This window comes from Cynoglossus semilaevis, chromosome 9 (assembly GCF_000523025.1).
Source record: "Cynoglossus semilaevis isolate Cse_v1.0 chromosome 9, Cse_v1.0, whole genome shotgun sequence".
In the NCBI taxonomy this organism is placed as follows: domain Eukaryota; kingdom Metazoa; phylum Chordata; class Actinopteri; order Pleuronectiformes; family Cynoglossidae; genus Cynoglossus; species Cynoglossus semilaevis.
The window spans coordinates 1437031-1453583 of NC_024315.1; the positions used below are offsets into that span (position 1 = coordinate 1437031).

General features: G+C 45.9%; 2 protein-coding genes across 2 annotated transcripts in view; one reads left to right on the plus strand and one right to left on the minus strand.

Moving 5' to 3' along the window:
* slc5a10 (solute carrier family 5 member 10) overlaps positions 1-16485 on the plus strand; it is an 18856-nt gene extending 2371 nt beyond the window's left edge. Inside the window, exons 5-15 of the mRNA XM_017035483.2 lie at positions 89-193; positions 296-401; positions 641-721; positions 803-1008; positions 2927-3062; positions 11113-11220; positions 11334-11484; positions 11579-11744; positions 13936-14154; positions 15956-16049; positions 16127-16485. Coding sequence (XP_016890972.2) covers positions 89-193; positions 296-401; positions 641-721; positions 803-1008; positions 2927-3062; positions 11113-11220; positions 11334-11484; positions 11579-11744; positions 13936-14154; positions 15956-16049; positions 16127-16326 — 1572 coding nt within the window. The 3' untranslated portion in view covers positions 16327-16485. The remainder of the gene's footprint in view (positions 1-88; positions 194-295; positions 402-640; positions 722-802; positions 1009-2926; positions 3063-11112; positions 11221-11333; positions 11485-11578; positions 11745-13935; positions 14155-15955; positions 16050-16126) is intronic.
* Positions 1579-10283, minus strand: fam83gb (family with sequence similarity 83 member Gb). Its single transcript, XM_008316295.3, has 5 exons — positions 9027-10283; positions 7212-7379; positions 5648-5772; positions 3420-4794; positions 1579-2525 (listed from the first exon to the last, which is right to left on the minus strand). Exons 1-5 carry the CDS (start codon positions 9522-9524, stop codon positions 2172-2174), a joined length of 2520 nt encoding a protein of 839 aa, XP_008314517.1. The 5' UTR covers positions 9525-10283; the 3' UTR covers positions 1579-2171.
* Positions 16486-16553: the final 68 nt, after the last annotated feature.

Here is a 16553-nt window from a genome sequence, read left to right on the forward strand (position 1 = left end):
CTCATATATATGTTTTTATATACGTATATATATATATATATATATATATATATATATATATGTGTGTGTTTATATGTTTGTCTTTTAGATCGTGACAATGCCTGAGTATCTGGGCCGACGGTTCGGAGGAGAAAGGATTAGAACCTACCTGGCTGTCCTGTCTCTGCTGCTGTCTGTCTTCACAAAGATATCAGTAAGACGGTGCCATTCTCACACACACACACACACACACACACAGAGCCAACATGTCTCAGTGTTGTGTGAAGACTGACATCTGCTCTGTGTCCACTCTCAGACCGACCTGTACTCTGGAGCCCTCTTTGTTCAGGTGTGTCTGGGATGGAACCTGTATCTTTCCACTGTTCTGATGCTGGTGGTCACCGCACTCTACACTATCGCAGGTCAACACAGACGGACAATACAACTGTATTTATCAAAACATGTACAATGAGTTAACATCAGGCTAATACCATTACCTAAAGGACACCTCTGTATTTAAGATGTTTTAAAACTTGCTGACAATTTCTAATTTTTAATTTCTTAAATTATTTATTTTATGACATTAAAAAGTCCATACTTTTGCCTCAAACTGTCGTCATGGCCCACTGAGAATGAACATGCACTCTCATAAATCCACCAGGTGGCCTCGCTGCGGTCATCTACACCGACACTCTTCAGACATTTATCATGATTATCGGAGCGGTCATTCTGACGATCACTGGTACGGACGCTGCTTTGTTCTCTCCACACCTGTACGCTGCATTAACCTGCAACTGTGAATGAGTTTCCTGTTCATCCACAGCCTTCAACAAGATCGGCGGCTATGAAAACCTGGAGCGCGTGTACAGCATGGCGGTTCCCAAGAAGATCATCCCCAACAGCAGCTGCCACCTACCACGCCAGGACGCCATGCACTTGTTCAGGGACGCCGTCACTGGAGACCTGCCCTGGCCGGGCATGACGCTGGGGCTGACTATACTGGCTACATGGTACTGGTGCAGTGACCAGGTAACAGTTCTGAGTGTTTCCTCTACCTTCACTGTACTGGAATGTTTCCACATTTTGACACCTGGATTTATGAGAGTGACGTAGACCAGAGAGCGAGCGAACCTGTCAACACCAGTGAACACCTCCTTCACTTCACAGTCGTAATTCAAACCGTCTGTTTGTTTGATTGTTTGGAATTGAGTTTCCAAGGCCAGGAACTGTATCCTAACATAATCACGGACTTTGGTTTTATGACCATTTTATTAATGTGGCTGCTGTGTCTGTAAAAGTAGGTCGAGCTCCACCCTGCTGCCCAGAAATGACTTTGAGCCAGACCTAAAGACCAGACTTTCAAGAAATTCTCTCAGAAACACAAAATGTGCAGATTTTTTTTTCCCCATGTGGAAAAGCAAACCAGGACATTAGCACATCAGTTATCTGGATCCAAACACAGTAGGTTGCAGACCTAGAATCCAACTTTGTTATTTTCTCAGGTTTCCAAATAAACTGCAGATTTATGAAAACAGATGGAGCCAATAAATCCAGAGAGACTCTCTCCTCCTCTTATTTACAACATTCATTTTTATTCCCATGTCAGTACAAAGCACTGCCGTCACCTGCTCTCAGCATCTGCACAGGTAAATATAGATATGTGTCACATACAGCATGTAATAAATCCTCACGGTAACGTCACCCTCACACCATCAGTAACCACAGTGATATCTACACCAGAGCCTGCTGATCACGGACCGCGTCATAGACCGTTCAATGTGTGGGAAAAAAAGTGTCCAATTCTGAGTTAAATTAAAGTGAAGGATCACATTAACTTTAGCCTCATCAAATTCATTTTAAGTCACTTTATGTCAGTAGAACTGAGTAAAAACTCTAAATTAAAAATACATAACATGATCAGTTCACTGTATGGTTTTATATCCAGCCACGGACCTTTAACAACAAGGATTCTCTAAGAAGAAGAGGTGATTGTTTTTAACTAGATTTTTTTTTTCCCTAAAGCACAGCAGCAGATCCGGTCCTCATCACATAAAGTGACGCAGAGTTGAGCCTGGGGTGTTTTAAAAAAAAGGAAGTGATACGGATGCCTGAGAAAGATTCCACGTCGATGAGTCTTTTCCTCAACAGGAAGTCAAAACAAAGTCCTTGTACCCAGTGCTAGTCCTCAGTCTTTACCTAGCTGCCTTATTTTGAGACGTCTTCTTCTGCGGCACGCCGCCTCTTGCCCTCAGATGTCTGAAATTACTCAGTTTTGAGAAAGAAACACCAAGTAACCCACTCGGGTTTGCCGGAGGCTGAGGGGAACCGCGGTCCATCTTGTTCTCCTGGCTGTGGCGTTGCGGGGAGCGGCCCGACCGTCTTTCCGCGTGCAGCTGAGCTGAGTCGGTCTGCATCGTTTGACCCTGCCAGTAACGGTGTCCTACGATCACAGGGCCGGCGGCAGCTCGTGTCTGACGCTGAAAACCAACCGGCGAGGAGCCCCGCAGTCTGGCATTACGATCGGGAGATCTGGAGTTCCGGAACAACTAGAGAGAAACAGAGGAGAAAGTGTTGATGAGTTAAACGTTATGAGGTCTAGACATGTGATGTCACTGTGTCAAAAACACTGTTCTGAATACCACGCTGAACTGGGGTAACAGGTAACTAATCCTAGTTACTTGAAACAAACCGCTGAATCTGAACAATGTAAAAAATGGAATGCAGAAAATTCATGCAAATTCTCCTGAGCTGAGTTCTAGGCCCTGAGTTACAGTCAAGTATTTAAGGGTTTTAATATCAAGGTTAAAATGTTAAGTACTGCAATGTAAATATCATCAGGAAAACTGTAATTGTCCCTTTAATCTCATCGTGGAAAAACTGTAATTGTCCCTTTAATCTCATATCGTGGAAAATCCTTTTAAAGGTTTTTTTTTTTTTTCCATTGCAGGTGATCGTACAGAGGTCACTGTCTGCCAAGAGCATGAGTCATGTGAAAGGAGCATCCATCCTGGCTGCCTATCTGAAGATGCTGCCCTTCATCTTCATCATCCTCCCTGGCATGATCAGCCGCGCTCTCTATCCCGGTACACACCCACACACACACACACACACGGCGGTGAAATCCCCTGACATTTTGACAAGCAGAAATGTTATGGCATCTTCATCAGTAACTTGTTTGAACACCAACACTGAAACACACCCTGCTTTAAAAAGGTATTTCCTGTTTACGGGCTGAGTAAAACCACACCTAATAAATGTCAGCACATCATTTTTAAAACGTATAAACTCATGTTTCTGGAAGGATTATGAGAGTTATTTTGGATGATTTACCGTCCGATCCAATTTCAGACACTTTACTGTGGTTTAAAAACAATTTTAAATGTCAACCCCAGGCGCAAAAAAACAAACATTTGTAGATACTTGACTGAGGTCTGTCTCACCTGGCCTATGTGCCTCTGTGGTGACTGGTGAGTTTCTCTGCGGAGCTTCTGTGATTGGCGGATGAGATCTGCGCTGTCTTCTGATTGGACGGGCTCCCTTAAGTCCAGCATACTCTGAGAGAGACGAGCCATCATGTTGACCCCGTCCCCGTGCCTACGCCCACGACCCGAGCCTGTCGTCCCTCCGTTTGTCAGCACGTCGTTGGACTCCGGATGGGGTTCGTAGAACTCCTCCTCCGACACAGTGGAGGCGCTGGAAGGGTTGTCGTGGGCCCCTCGGTCACAGTTGACCTTGGTGCTGTCCTGGCTGCCCTCGTTGCTGCCAGAGTCCTCGTCCTTCGTCGTTAGACGACGGTGACGCTGCTTCAACTCCTCTCTCATTTGCTTCAAACCAGAGGAACCATCTGAACTCTGCAGCAGGTCCGTGTCTGACATTTTAATCAGAGACACCTGTGTTTGTCCAGGCTGCTCCTCAGGAGGGGAGTCTATGACCAGTTGCAGTGTACGGCGTTTGGGAACAGGAGGAGCGGAGATTTGTGACGCTGGGACTTCTTTAGTTGTTGGATGTGAATCAGTTTTAACACTGGACAACGGGTCTTTGGGAGTGGCGTCAGTTTTGCATCGTGTGTCTTGTGTGCGAGGCGGCTGAGCTTCCCTGCTGGAGTCTGTCGTATCAGTTTGGTCTTCATTAATTACTAGGCTTGTTTCCTTTTGGGTTTGTTGGCTGATCGGGCTCACAGGAGGCGGGCTTCCTGGGCTGGTGTTCCCTGAGGGTTTCCTGGCATTTCTTGCTGGATTCAAAGTCAGATCCTCTGTTTGGGCGGGAAGTGTCAGCGGCGCCTTGAAGCGTATAGCCTGGCTGAACTCAAACCTCTCAGACCTCTGAAGGTGAACCTGATTGGCCCGTTTGTCATCCCTGATGTTGATAAAGCCAATGACATCGCTGGGTGGGTCCGGCTCCGGCCAGGTGGGCAGGTATGGGATCATGTTAGCCTTCTCCAAATGGGCTAACCCAGGGTGTAGCGGCGACTCCTCAACAATCTCCTTGATGCGTCCTTTAATTATTTTGAGCCCGGTGGGATTTTGGTTCTTGTTGCTGGAGTTCTGGTCTGACGAGGCCAAACTGTGGGCTCCTGAGGTGACCAGAGCATATTTGGGATTGATAAATTTTCTGGCGACACTAGCCGGGACAGGAGCAGGAGCTGCCTGAGGGACAGGGTCAGGGATGGGTTCATCCACTATGGGAACCTTGCTGAGGGACACGCTTCTGGACATGAAGTACAGGTCACGGAACTGCAGGTCAAACGTCTCCATGGCCTGTCCTGTGATCACAGTGATGAGGTTACGGTCCAGACGAGAGGAGGACCAGGTGAAGCTGGAATCAGACAGACCAGGAAGCAGGAGATCAGTTATTTAATATTCTCCTGTTTCAGTTGTGATGAAGTCACCGTCCTGCGTCTAAATGGTTTCTCTCGTGTCATCACATGCTTTGACAAAACCTAAGCCCAGTTTAATCATTACAGCAGACATTTGTACCCTGAAGTCAGACACCGTGTTTATGCTCTTTGAACTCATCACAGCACCTTCTGCCTGAGCTTCCTGGTAGAACAGGTTCATATAAAATGATGAAATGATAACGGATGCAACAACTACAACAAAAACAGGAATAACAAAACATTTCTGTGATCTCTATCTCACCGTCCGTCCATAGTTTGAATTACAATAAAAAAAAGCTCAAAACATTTATTATCACATTGTTGATGAACTCGTTTAAACCTGCTGATGGTTGGTTTTATTCATTTGCTGCTACATAAAGATTCTGGAGTTACAGTTTGGTTCACTTCTGTCACTGATTGATTTTTCTGACATCACATATTTTAGATCACGTCTTTCCTTCAATTAAGTTTCTAGTTTTCCCAGAAACCTCGTAAATTAAATAAATGATTCATTTAAATTTCACTTTTTCACCACGCTAGACTTCTCTAATGAGTTTGGATTATTGGTGTAGTGTTACATGAGCGATGTTCTGCTTGACAAACACTGTAAGATTAAACCAAACAGAGGAATGACAGGTCATTAGAGGGGGTGATGACAAAAGGAAACAACTTTGTTCTTCCTGTTGAAGAGCTAAATAGTTTTTTATAGCTGAATTAGATTTATTGCTGTGTTTGTGTTTTCATTCTTCAGTGTCAGACGCAGGTACAGTGTGTGTCAACGTCACTGCTCACCTGTAAGAACCTGAGATGGCTTTGTCTCCGTCGATCAGGACAAACTTTTGACTCAGGGCTCCGCGCACCTTCTGAGCCGACCGCGTGAAAAACTCCACACCTCCACAGCAGCGCACACGCAGATTCTGGGCACAGACACAATCGTGTAAAGTTAAAGCAATGCAAACAAACCTGTAAGGACTTAGTGCATGGGGAGGAGGCGCTGTTGTAAACAAAGGAGACATAAAGGCCACTGGACCGTGATGATGGAGACCAGACAAGAATGAGTTTTGTTGTCGATCAAGTCAAGGGCTTATCTCTGTCTCTGCCCCCCCCCCCACCCCCGTATTAATACCACTAAAGTTTCTACCTGTTGACTGACACTACAGGTTGGAGCACGGTGTGTTTTCGTGTATGTGCAGGCTCGTACGACACACCCTGCAGTGTTTGTCTTCAGGCCTGTGATGAGGGTGGGGCTCCGGGCCCAGCGTTACCTCCCGAGTCAATGTTCTATGCGAAATCTCACACCATCAGAGTCGTAAATAACAATAACGCTGAGGGCAGACAGAAGAATAGCTCAAACTGAAGGGGATCGCTGTTAGTGAAACAGGAAATAAAATAAAATATAATTCGAATCCTTAAGTCACAAAGGTTTTTAAATGGCCGCAACGTGGACAGGACTGTGTGTGTGTGTGTGTGTGGCTTTAAATTGTTTTGGTTTTAAAATGAGTGTCACTGCCTCGACTGGTTTGTCTGGGACAGTCAACCACAGGACAACTTTCTGGCGGACATTAGCAGCCAGCTCACCACCTGCAGGCTCCCCCTACACCAAACACACCTGATATCATCTGAGTTCATTTTAGCACAGGCCTCGCTGTTAGCATTTACTGCATCACATGACTTTTGACTTTTTGTTTTATAGCACTGTAGTTTATGCAAAAAAATGTCTCGAAGCACTCAGACTTTAGCACATGTGGTTTCAAGACGGAGGAATGTTGTAGTATCAGCCTGGAGGTACATGTTGCACCAACAGAAAATATGAATTCATGAAAAAACAGCCGGCATGACGTGTGTTCTAAAGTTATCACTGCGTCCAGGGTTTTAGTTCATCCGTGGACTGTTAGCCAAAAACAAGACGTAGGTGCTAATGAAAATGTTTAAACAGGAAAGAGAATCAAATGAAAAGGGAAACATTTGGCCAAAAGACGTCGTTAGACTGAAGATTAGAGAAAAGATTCCAACAAAAGGAGAGTTCTAATAAGATTGAACCAACTCTGTATTAGTTTAGGGCTGCATTTCAGTCTGTGATGTCGGAGTTTTAAGTTAGGTAAGTTGGCCTGAATAATGATATATATACATATATAAACAAATTTTATTGGAAAAAACAACAGTGAGAACCACGTTATTCTCCATGTGTTTGTTTTGAAGAAAAGTTTTTTAGTTTTTTTTTTTTAACAATAACATTTTCCTTGACTGTTGTTCTAAAACCAGAGAGGCAGCACAAATATCTCACCCCAACGCCCAGCTTATCAAAACATCATCAGGGTGTGTGTGTGTGTGTGTGTGTGTGTGAACGGGTACATACCTTTAGATGTCCACGGTGCATATCAGCTCTGCCACACATGGAAAGAAAGCAGGGGACCGAGGCCATGTCGATGATGATGTAGACCGGGACCCTGCGTTTGTACGCCGCATCCAGCAGGTCACGAAAGATATCCACGTCTGTGAACACGTCCATCACCACAGCTATTACCTACACACACACACAGACAGACGGACAAAGAAAACCACAAATGCTGTTACACATTTCCTGCTGTGTGGGAGTGGATTTGACTTGATGATGTCATCATACGATGACCAACAGTTAGTGGGCACCCATGAGAACTGAGGTCTGACTAGAATCAGTCGTCAGGTTCACACATGACTTCCCCAACTCTCATGTGAAGCCACGAGCTCTGGGTGAAAGACGAGCGTCCAGGAATGACCACAGTTACAGTTTAGACCAAACCAGTACTTGTTGAACTGAACGGCCCTTGAATCAGACTTTTAACAACACAAATGTGTTGTCTGTTGTCTGAACAGAGTGTTCCAGATCTCAGCAGCGCTGCTGTCAAAACCAACTCTGGACTTGACACAACGCCAGCTGTGTCAAACGACCCAGATTTCACTGTGAAGCTGCAGACACAGTCTTGGTAAACAAGTCTGCAGCAGAGTTCAGAAACAAAAAGGCAAAATTAAAAACTTCACTCCAGTATTCACTCCAGCCTCACGCCGAAACACTCCAGTTCAGATCATTTGTCTTTAAAAGGTAACGGACTTGGCCTGTGAACCTGTGAAGTGATGTCAGAGAATAACTTTCCAGTGTCGTGTCAGGATCAGGATCAGTGTTTACACGCAAACGTGTGGGAAGTAGAAAGAGGAAGGAGGGTGTATAGAGTCAAAAAAAAAAGAAAAAAAACCCAACATAAACAACCTAATCATCATTTACACTCTGTATTTACAGAGTGTAAATGATGATGATCAGGTTTCCAGGTTTGAAGTTTGTGATATATGGTGAAAGTGTGACTCCACAGTCAGGAGTGGAGTAAAAACCTGTCATTACTGCAGTCAGAACTGTAGTGATGTCACGTGAACTAATGTCAACAAGGATGGCTGTCAGTCTCAGTCAGAAGATAAAGATTTGGACAGATTGAAAGGACGGTTCAGAGTATTTATATTTGTAGTCTACATCAGTCTATGACAAGATGATGAGTACATTTATCAGCAAATACTTTGTGGTCTTCACAGCCTTGAAGCTTCTGTGAAACACTCCTGTGTCATGTGACCAAACCACATCACAGAATGTGTGCAACCTGAAAAATATTTGAACCGTTGAGTAATGTTGTGATTCCAGAAGGTGTCGCAATAAATGTCACCTTCGTTTAGATAACGATTTTAATCCGGCTCCTCGTGGTCGAACTCACTGCTGCGGGGGTTTTAATGGATTTGTTAAAAACGTTGAATCCAGTTAGCATTTATTTAAAAATATAATTAAATGGGTTTGATCCGATTAAAGGCCGAACGTCTAAGTCCGTCATTAGTTCAAGGATTTCTTCGACGTCTTCGATTTTTACATCTATGTTTTGATCACAACAAAAACTGTCAACAAAGCCAGACATAACAACAACTGACGATGATGATGATGATGATGATGATGAAGCCAGGCTGTCAATCACATCTTCTATTGTTTTACAGTCTATTTTCCTCATAATCAACTCTTTATGTAAATATTTCACCTCATGTTAGGTTTTCTAACTGCAGAGTCCAGATCTGCCTCAACAGTTTGACCGTCGATCTTCCTCCAGACGGAGTGAAGACCAGCTCTCATGTAAAGTCCGTGATCACCACACGTCAGTCTCACCTTTGAGGCCGAGGCGATGCTCTTCCGCACCACCTCCTTGATGTGTGTGTGTGCGTCGGTCGGAGGTTGGGTGTACACCGTCACACGGGTCACCCCACGGTAGGAGATCGCCTCGGGCCAGCCCAGGTCCAGCTCCGCCACTGAGCCTTCGGAGCGGTCGGGCCAATACTCCAGGGACACCTGCTCGTCCCCGGCTTCCTCCCACTGCCCCGAGCCCGGGGTGAGGTTGCCGGGCCCCGGCGTGTCAGGTTTCTGGTGGTGCTCGTACCCGGGCCGATAATCCTCGGCCGTTTCAGCGATCTTCTCCAACTCCGACTCTGAGAGAAAGTCCCGGACACTGTGGTCACGAATGTACTCCGTGAAGGCCTCGGGACCTTCGGTGATGAGCGCCTCCAGCGCCAACCGCTGGTCCTCGCTGTAAAAAAACTCCGGTTTGCTTTCACTCACGCGCCAGTTGACGTGGTGATCGTCCAGACACTGGATCTGGGACAGCGCCATGGCCTCCGGTCAATGGTCAGCCACTTATAGAACCGCTTTAAAACAGAGATTCATTGACGGTCCGTGGTGTACCAGGGCCACATGGACCCGTGATGATGGACCGAATATTACAAAGAATCTCCCGTTCAGTCCTTAATCCTCCTCCCACTCAGCTCTCCACTTCACAGTCACTAATCCAGGTGTTGTCAGAGCTAAGCTGCCACCGCCCAGAGCCACACCTCTCACCTGACAGGGGCCGGGACAATGGTGCCGGGGCCCGGGGCGACTGCTGGTGCTGTAGCCGCGGGGCCGGGGCAGCTGTCCGTGTGTGAGCGGGTGAGTGGGTGAGAGTGAGTCAGTTCGAACAGGAACGGTTCTGTTGATGAAGGACTGAGTTAACAATCCTCCTGTTTACACGTGCTGACTCGGCCCAAGTGTGGCGCTGACGAGTCACTTTCTCCTCCTTTGTCAGACTGACAGCAGCTGCTCAAACGTTTCTCCGAAAGAAAGAAGAAAAAAAAAAAGTTGTAGAACTTCCTACAACGTGGCGACAACAAGTCCCGGGTTCCACCGAGTCCACTGCGGTTTTAGTCCTCCAGTGTTTCCCCCTGTAATCACTTCTCTGGATCTGGAGCCGCCGGTGTGGCTCTGACCCCGAAATCCGGCAACGGAAGCTCGGTTACCGGGTCCAGACAGACGGAGTGTCCGGGAGCCGAATGGGAAAGGGAGGAGTTAAACTCCGCCCACTGCCCGCAGGAAGAAATCCACAGAAAAAATGTTCGGGTTTTTTTTTTGTTTTTTTTGTTTTTTTAACTCCAGTCATCGAACGCTCCGTGAACCGAGCTGTAACTGATACAGTCTGATCTTCACACACGGTTGAGCTTTTAATCTTTTAACAAAGGGATTAAAATTTGATATCCCAAAATGATGAAACCAGCTAAAAATATTCTAACACTGCCCTGGAACTTCATACTTGTTTATCAATCCATTACACACATGAAAATACCCCTGTTATTACCCCTGTTATTACCCCTGTTATTACCCCTGTGTTAGACTGGGGTATAAAACCATCCTTTTAGAAACATTTGCCCCCACGTCGATATCTCCCTTGACTTTTTCTTATGTGTTCGGGCTTTTTATTTTATTTTATATTAATTCAACACACTCCTAGTAAAGACTTGAAAATGTAAAATAAATATAAATAAATATAGATGTTGAATTAATGGACCCAGTCATCCACAGACCCAGACTAGATCTGATACTTGTTCTGAAAATATATAATCTTCCCAACTTTTACTGTAACACACTTCACGTTAATGTAGAGAACCATGATCCCATTTAGAGGAAATGAATGGACAGTGCATGTCCACTCATGTTTTATCAGGCTTTATTTAGATATTTAGATATACTATATTCAAATACCATTTTTTAGAACACAACCTGTGTGTCAAACAGGTCACTCTGACCAACAGCCGTCCACAGCTGCAGTACCGATCCCCTCCACTTGTTTTTGTCCTGTTCTTAAGTGGAAATTAGAGACAATGTGAATTTTGCATGAGCCAAACATATGGTTTCATTTCCTGTGTGTGTCACTGTGCTCATGTTTCAGACACTGTAGGGTGTGTGGACCCTGAGGAGTGTGTGCGAGTGTGTGGAGCCGAGGTGGGGTGCTCCAACATCGCCTTCCCCAAACTGGTCATCGAACTCATGCCAAGTGGTAAAGACATGATGGCCATTTTGTATTTCCCCAAAATCATCCCAGTCCTTAGATGATGTTTGTGTGTTCTCACCCGTGTCTTCTGTCCATCCGTGTGTGTGTGTGTGTTTCAGGTTTACGTGGGCTGATGATCGCGGTGATGATGGCGGCCCTGATGTCTTCACTGACCTCCATCTTTAACAGTTGCTCCACCCTCTTCACCATGGACATCTGGAAGAAGCACAGACCGCGGGCTTCAGAGAGAGAGCTGCTCCTGGTCGGCAGGTGTGTGACTGACCCGTGGGTGGTCATGTGACCAGTGGTGTGTGTGTGTGTACGAGGTGAAGGATGATGATGTTGTTGTTCGTGTGGGCTGCAGGATTGTGACAGTGATCCTGGTGGTGGTGAGTGTGGTGTGGATCCCCATCCTTCAGTCGGCCAATAGCGGACAACTATACGTTTACATCCAGTCAGTGACCAGCTACCTCGCTCCACCAGTTACTGCTGTGTTCACTCTGGCTGTGTTCTGGAAGAGGACCAATGAGGATGAATGTCAAAACACACACACACACACACACTCCAGTGCACACAAGCACCTGCACAAATATATATACAGTATATATTCATATAGATTTCAGTCAGGATTTAAAGCTGAGTTGATTTATTTTTCAATTCATTTTTTATGCATTAATTATTGTCCAGCTTCATAGTAGACGTCAACAGTTCAGACGTCAACAGTTCCTCATGGGTCTGTTCCTGTTTCGGTAGACTTTGACCAATCACAGGGCAGCTTGAAGAGAGGGAGGGGCTCTGATTGGTCACCAGACTGATCTCTTCTGTAGCCTGTGTGTTTGAAACGGTTCCGTTGTGACTGTCCCTGCTCTTCAAAGTGGTTCAGGTCTGAAAGGGTTAAGTCATGGCAATTTACGTGTTGAGTTGACTCTCAAAAGTTGCCGTTGACTTCAGTCCTTTTTACTTTAGCAATTGACAAAAACAACGCTCATTCATGCCAAAGTGCAGTCACTGGAACTTTTTAAAAACGTTTTTAGCCAAAACACAAAGTCACAAAACTCATCATAACTACACCTATTATTTTCTTGCATAAACTGCACAAAGATTACATCTTAAGTGTGAGAATTTATATTTTGTCTTGTAAAGAATAAAAACTGTCTTCAATTAACAAAAAAAAAAAAATTAATTCTACTGAGTTTTAACCAAACAACCCTGAGAAACGCTGCAGTTTTCCTTCCTCTGCTCTTCCTCCTTCACTACACAATGGTCTGGGTTTATTACTCTCACGTGTCACATGGGATACGGCTAAGTGCAAACACCCCTCGCTGCTTGGTGTGGAGCCCACATGTGAGTGTGTGTGAGTGTGTGAGTGTGTGTGTCGCCTGTGTTTCCTCTCGCTGATGCCGCGTTGTAAACGCAGACGATCGTTTCTATCTTTACAGCCGAGTGCGTGTGAGTGAAAGTGTGATCAGATCAGAGGACTGAGATAACAGATAACAATAACGCAGAAAGAATGTGGATCAGCTCAGAGCAAGTAAAGACCAGTCCGCAGGGTGGGTGGATCCACTGCAGCCGGTTCTGGGTGTGCCCGCTCTCTCCCTCTCTCTCCCTGCTGGCGGGCGGCCAGCGCTGAAGTGAGGAGAACTTTCTCAGGTTTGTTTCACAATGAAAGTGTGGCTCACTCTCAGTGGGAGGCAAAGGTTCCTTCTGCAGTTTGAAGTCACATCTCAGAGTAGGCCAACTTACAACCTCTAACTAAAACCAGTGGTTCACCTTTGACCCCTTCACACCTCATGTTCCTGCACATCAGCACCAGCCACAGTCCTGCTCCTCCGCCTTAGGCTTCATCTTAACAAAATACTTTCAGCAGTTATTCAGATGCTGCTCTGTAAACACAAACAGCTTAGAGCAGGGGTGTCGTACATGTGGCCCAGGGGCCAAAACCGGTCCACCAAGGTGATTATCCTGGCCCGCTTGATGAATTTTGAAAACAAAAACACAAACACTTCATGTTCAGGATCATTTTTAAAATTAATTTTGTAAAGTTATATTTCATTAAATATAAATGAATAATAATACATGGACTTATTGGTATTAGTTTCATTAAATATGAATGAATAATAATACATGGACTTATTGTTGTTAATAGTTAATTATGTTATGATCGTGCTGCTCCGACCCACTGAGTCTCCAGTACCAGCTGGACTCCATTTCACTTTAAACTCATAAAAAAGTGTTTTCTCAAGGTCAAAAACATTTGCTCACATAAACAGGTTGAGCCGAGAGCCGCAGGCATTAAAACTGTGTTGACTCAGGAGGTGAAGGGGCAGACCTCGTGTGCAGGATGTGTCACATGCTGTGACACAGCAAACAGTGCAGGCTGTACTGCGTCTGTACTGCGACTGTGCTGCGACTGTGCTGCGTCTGTACTGCGTCTGTACTGCGACGGGCCGATTGTTTTCACAGGTGATCAGCTCGACCGCACAGGTGACATTCTTTCAAGACAGCAGGAGGAGACAGGGAGTCATTTGTGCGGCTGCACGTGTGTGAAAATACAATTACATGACAAATGCATCAGATGGTTACGGTGGGAAAGTGACTGCGCTGCGGCACAAACACACCCAGGAGTGACACCAGGGCTGTGTGAGGAATGAACCCAAGAATCCAACCAACGAGAGAATGAACCGCCGTCTCTGTGTCTCTCTGTGTGTGTGTGTGTGTTAACAGGGTGCATTCTGGGGCCTGATGGTGGGGCTAGTGGTGGGAGTGTGTCGGATGGTGCTGGAGTTCGCCTTCCCTCCTCCCAGGTGTGGCCTCGAGGATTCTGCACCGGCCGTGCTGCGAAGCGTCCACTATCTCCACTTCGCCATCCTGCTGTGTGGACTGACGGCCATCGTGATTTTCATAGTGTCTCTGCTCACGCCGCCTCCCACCCCAGAACAGGTGTGTACACACAGCTATCTGTGGAAACACCCGGAATGTTGGCTCCCAAAGATAAAATGGAGGAGTCTGGAGAAATTAAACTACGTAGAGTTTCCTTGTAGTGACTGAAAAATAATCTTCACCGCTGATCCCAAACAGCAGGAAGTTCCTGCTGTTTATGTTCTCAGAGAACTTGTTGTCAACACCACTGGCTGAAAGGCAGCCCCGAACTGTCACAGAGCCAAGATTCACTAAAGATTCAAATAGTCGTCTGAGATTGGAACAAAAAATTCAGTCAAAGTCACATTTAGGTTCCAGTGCAGTTTAAAATATTTTTACAGAAAAATAAACAAGAACAAAAGAGACAAAAATGTGTCGTTACAGACTGAGCCTAAAGTTCAGTCTGTAAAAAACTACATTGGAACACAGTGTTATTCACACCCACGCATCAGAGTTAAACAAACGTTTTGAGAATAAGTGAAGGTTGTGTTCTAGACTCAGAGACCAGGTCTGGATCCTAGAAGTCAACACTCACACCCAGCTGACTGACACCAGGGTTCATTTGTCACATCTAGTTCAGTGACCTCTGAGTGAACTCATCATAAAACCACAGTCTCTTATTAATTCAGCTGACCCCTCCTCTTAAAGCTCGCTCATTAACATATCACCTCACGACAGTATAAGAAAGTCAGTTGGTCAGATTCTGGTCCCTGGTCTAAACTGGACCAGCTGTGTCCCCCGTCTGTTCCGCCTTAATTCTTGTCAGCGACATCTTTACTGCAGCGTTTATCTACGGTGTTTGGAGCCGCCCGGTGGAAACTGTTTCCTGTCTGGAAGTCCAGATGAATATCAGCAATCTGACCAGTCTGACCAGTGATGTTGATGGTGGGAAAATCTGGGAAAACCCCACACCGTCCCACTCTGAAGTGTAGCAGTTAGCTACGAGCGCTAGCTCGTTAATACAAGAGTTCTCTTCAGAATAAAAGCCCCAGAGATGATATAAAATCCCAAACACCTGTGTCTGTGGATCGTACCACGGTAGAGATCGTGAGTCTGGCACGACGTTGACATTTGAAAGGGCGTCGACATAATTAAACTGTCATGTTTACAATGACTGGAGGAGAGACTGGAGTGCAGAGAAACCTCAGTGTCAGCAGATGATCTGACCGCAGGCACAGACACACAGCACCTCCCAGCCACTTCTCCACCACAGAGGACTGGGCTCAGGGCTTTATAAGTGGAGGATTATCATGTACACATTATGACAACAGTGAGAGGAGGCGTGAGGGTTCAGATCCTTTTATATTTCCCCTGTGGTGTGTGTGTGCAGCGCCACCATGTGGCCAAGCCTCTCCGCAGTCATGTGACCACACTGTGTGTTTTCACTGACTTCAGTAGAACCATAGAAATAACGACACATCTCCCTCAGACTGTTGAGAACCTGGTAACATGAATATTTTTATCTGTACAAACCGCTGTATGAGTTACTGCCACCTAGTGACCGGAGGCTGGTTATCATTCAAGCATTACAGCTGTAGTACACTTACGTCCAAAAGCCATATTCCATTGGAAACCCTGCACGCCCCCTCCCTCCCCTCGGCATCACGCCGGACCTCCCCCAGGGGCCCAACCCACTATTTGAGAAACATTGGCCCAGTCGTATGACAGTCAAAAGTCAAAACAGCGTTGACTTTTTGGACTTTTCTAATGTCAATCTTTTTAGGTATTTGTGCCCTGCTGGTTTCACATATAATCTCTAATCTTTTCAGTCTGATTATGTCACATTTTTATCCTGTTTTCTTCTTTTCTTCCACTCCTCCAGCTGTGTAACCTGACATGGTGGACAATCAGTCAAGAGCCGCAGAGAGAGATCCCTCTTCAGAAGGTGTCCTCCATCAGCCACCGTAGCTCCCAGGGTAAAGGTCGGCCCGTCATGTGCTGAACACTCATCTAACATCTGTTCACGCTGCTGAGTAACTTCCTGTATCTGCAGTTTCAGGCTCGGAGCCAACGCGCCGCATGATGTGTGGTCAGAGGGTGGGCTTCTGTGTGTCTGCGGGGCAGCGCTCTGAGGAGAGCGCCGCTCCCGTGGTCCCCACGCTGAGAGAGAGCGTGTTCTGGTCCAGGTTCTGCTGTGCTAACGCCCTCCTGCTCATCAGCATTAACATTTTCCTCTACGCGTACTTCGCCTGAAGTCTGGAAGTCGTATTTCACCTCTGCACATGTTTTTGTTTCCCAGCTCCAAGAAAAGATTTGAGACTTGTTTTTTTTTTCTTTTTCTTCTGAATGAGAAACCTGAGAAAACGTGTGCAGAGTATTTGACCGAGTGAAGGCAGCAGCTGTTTTTGTCTTTCATAAGAATGAGAAACCTGAGAAAACGTGTGCATTGAGTATTTGACCGCGTGAAGGCAGCAGCTGTT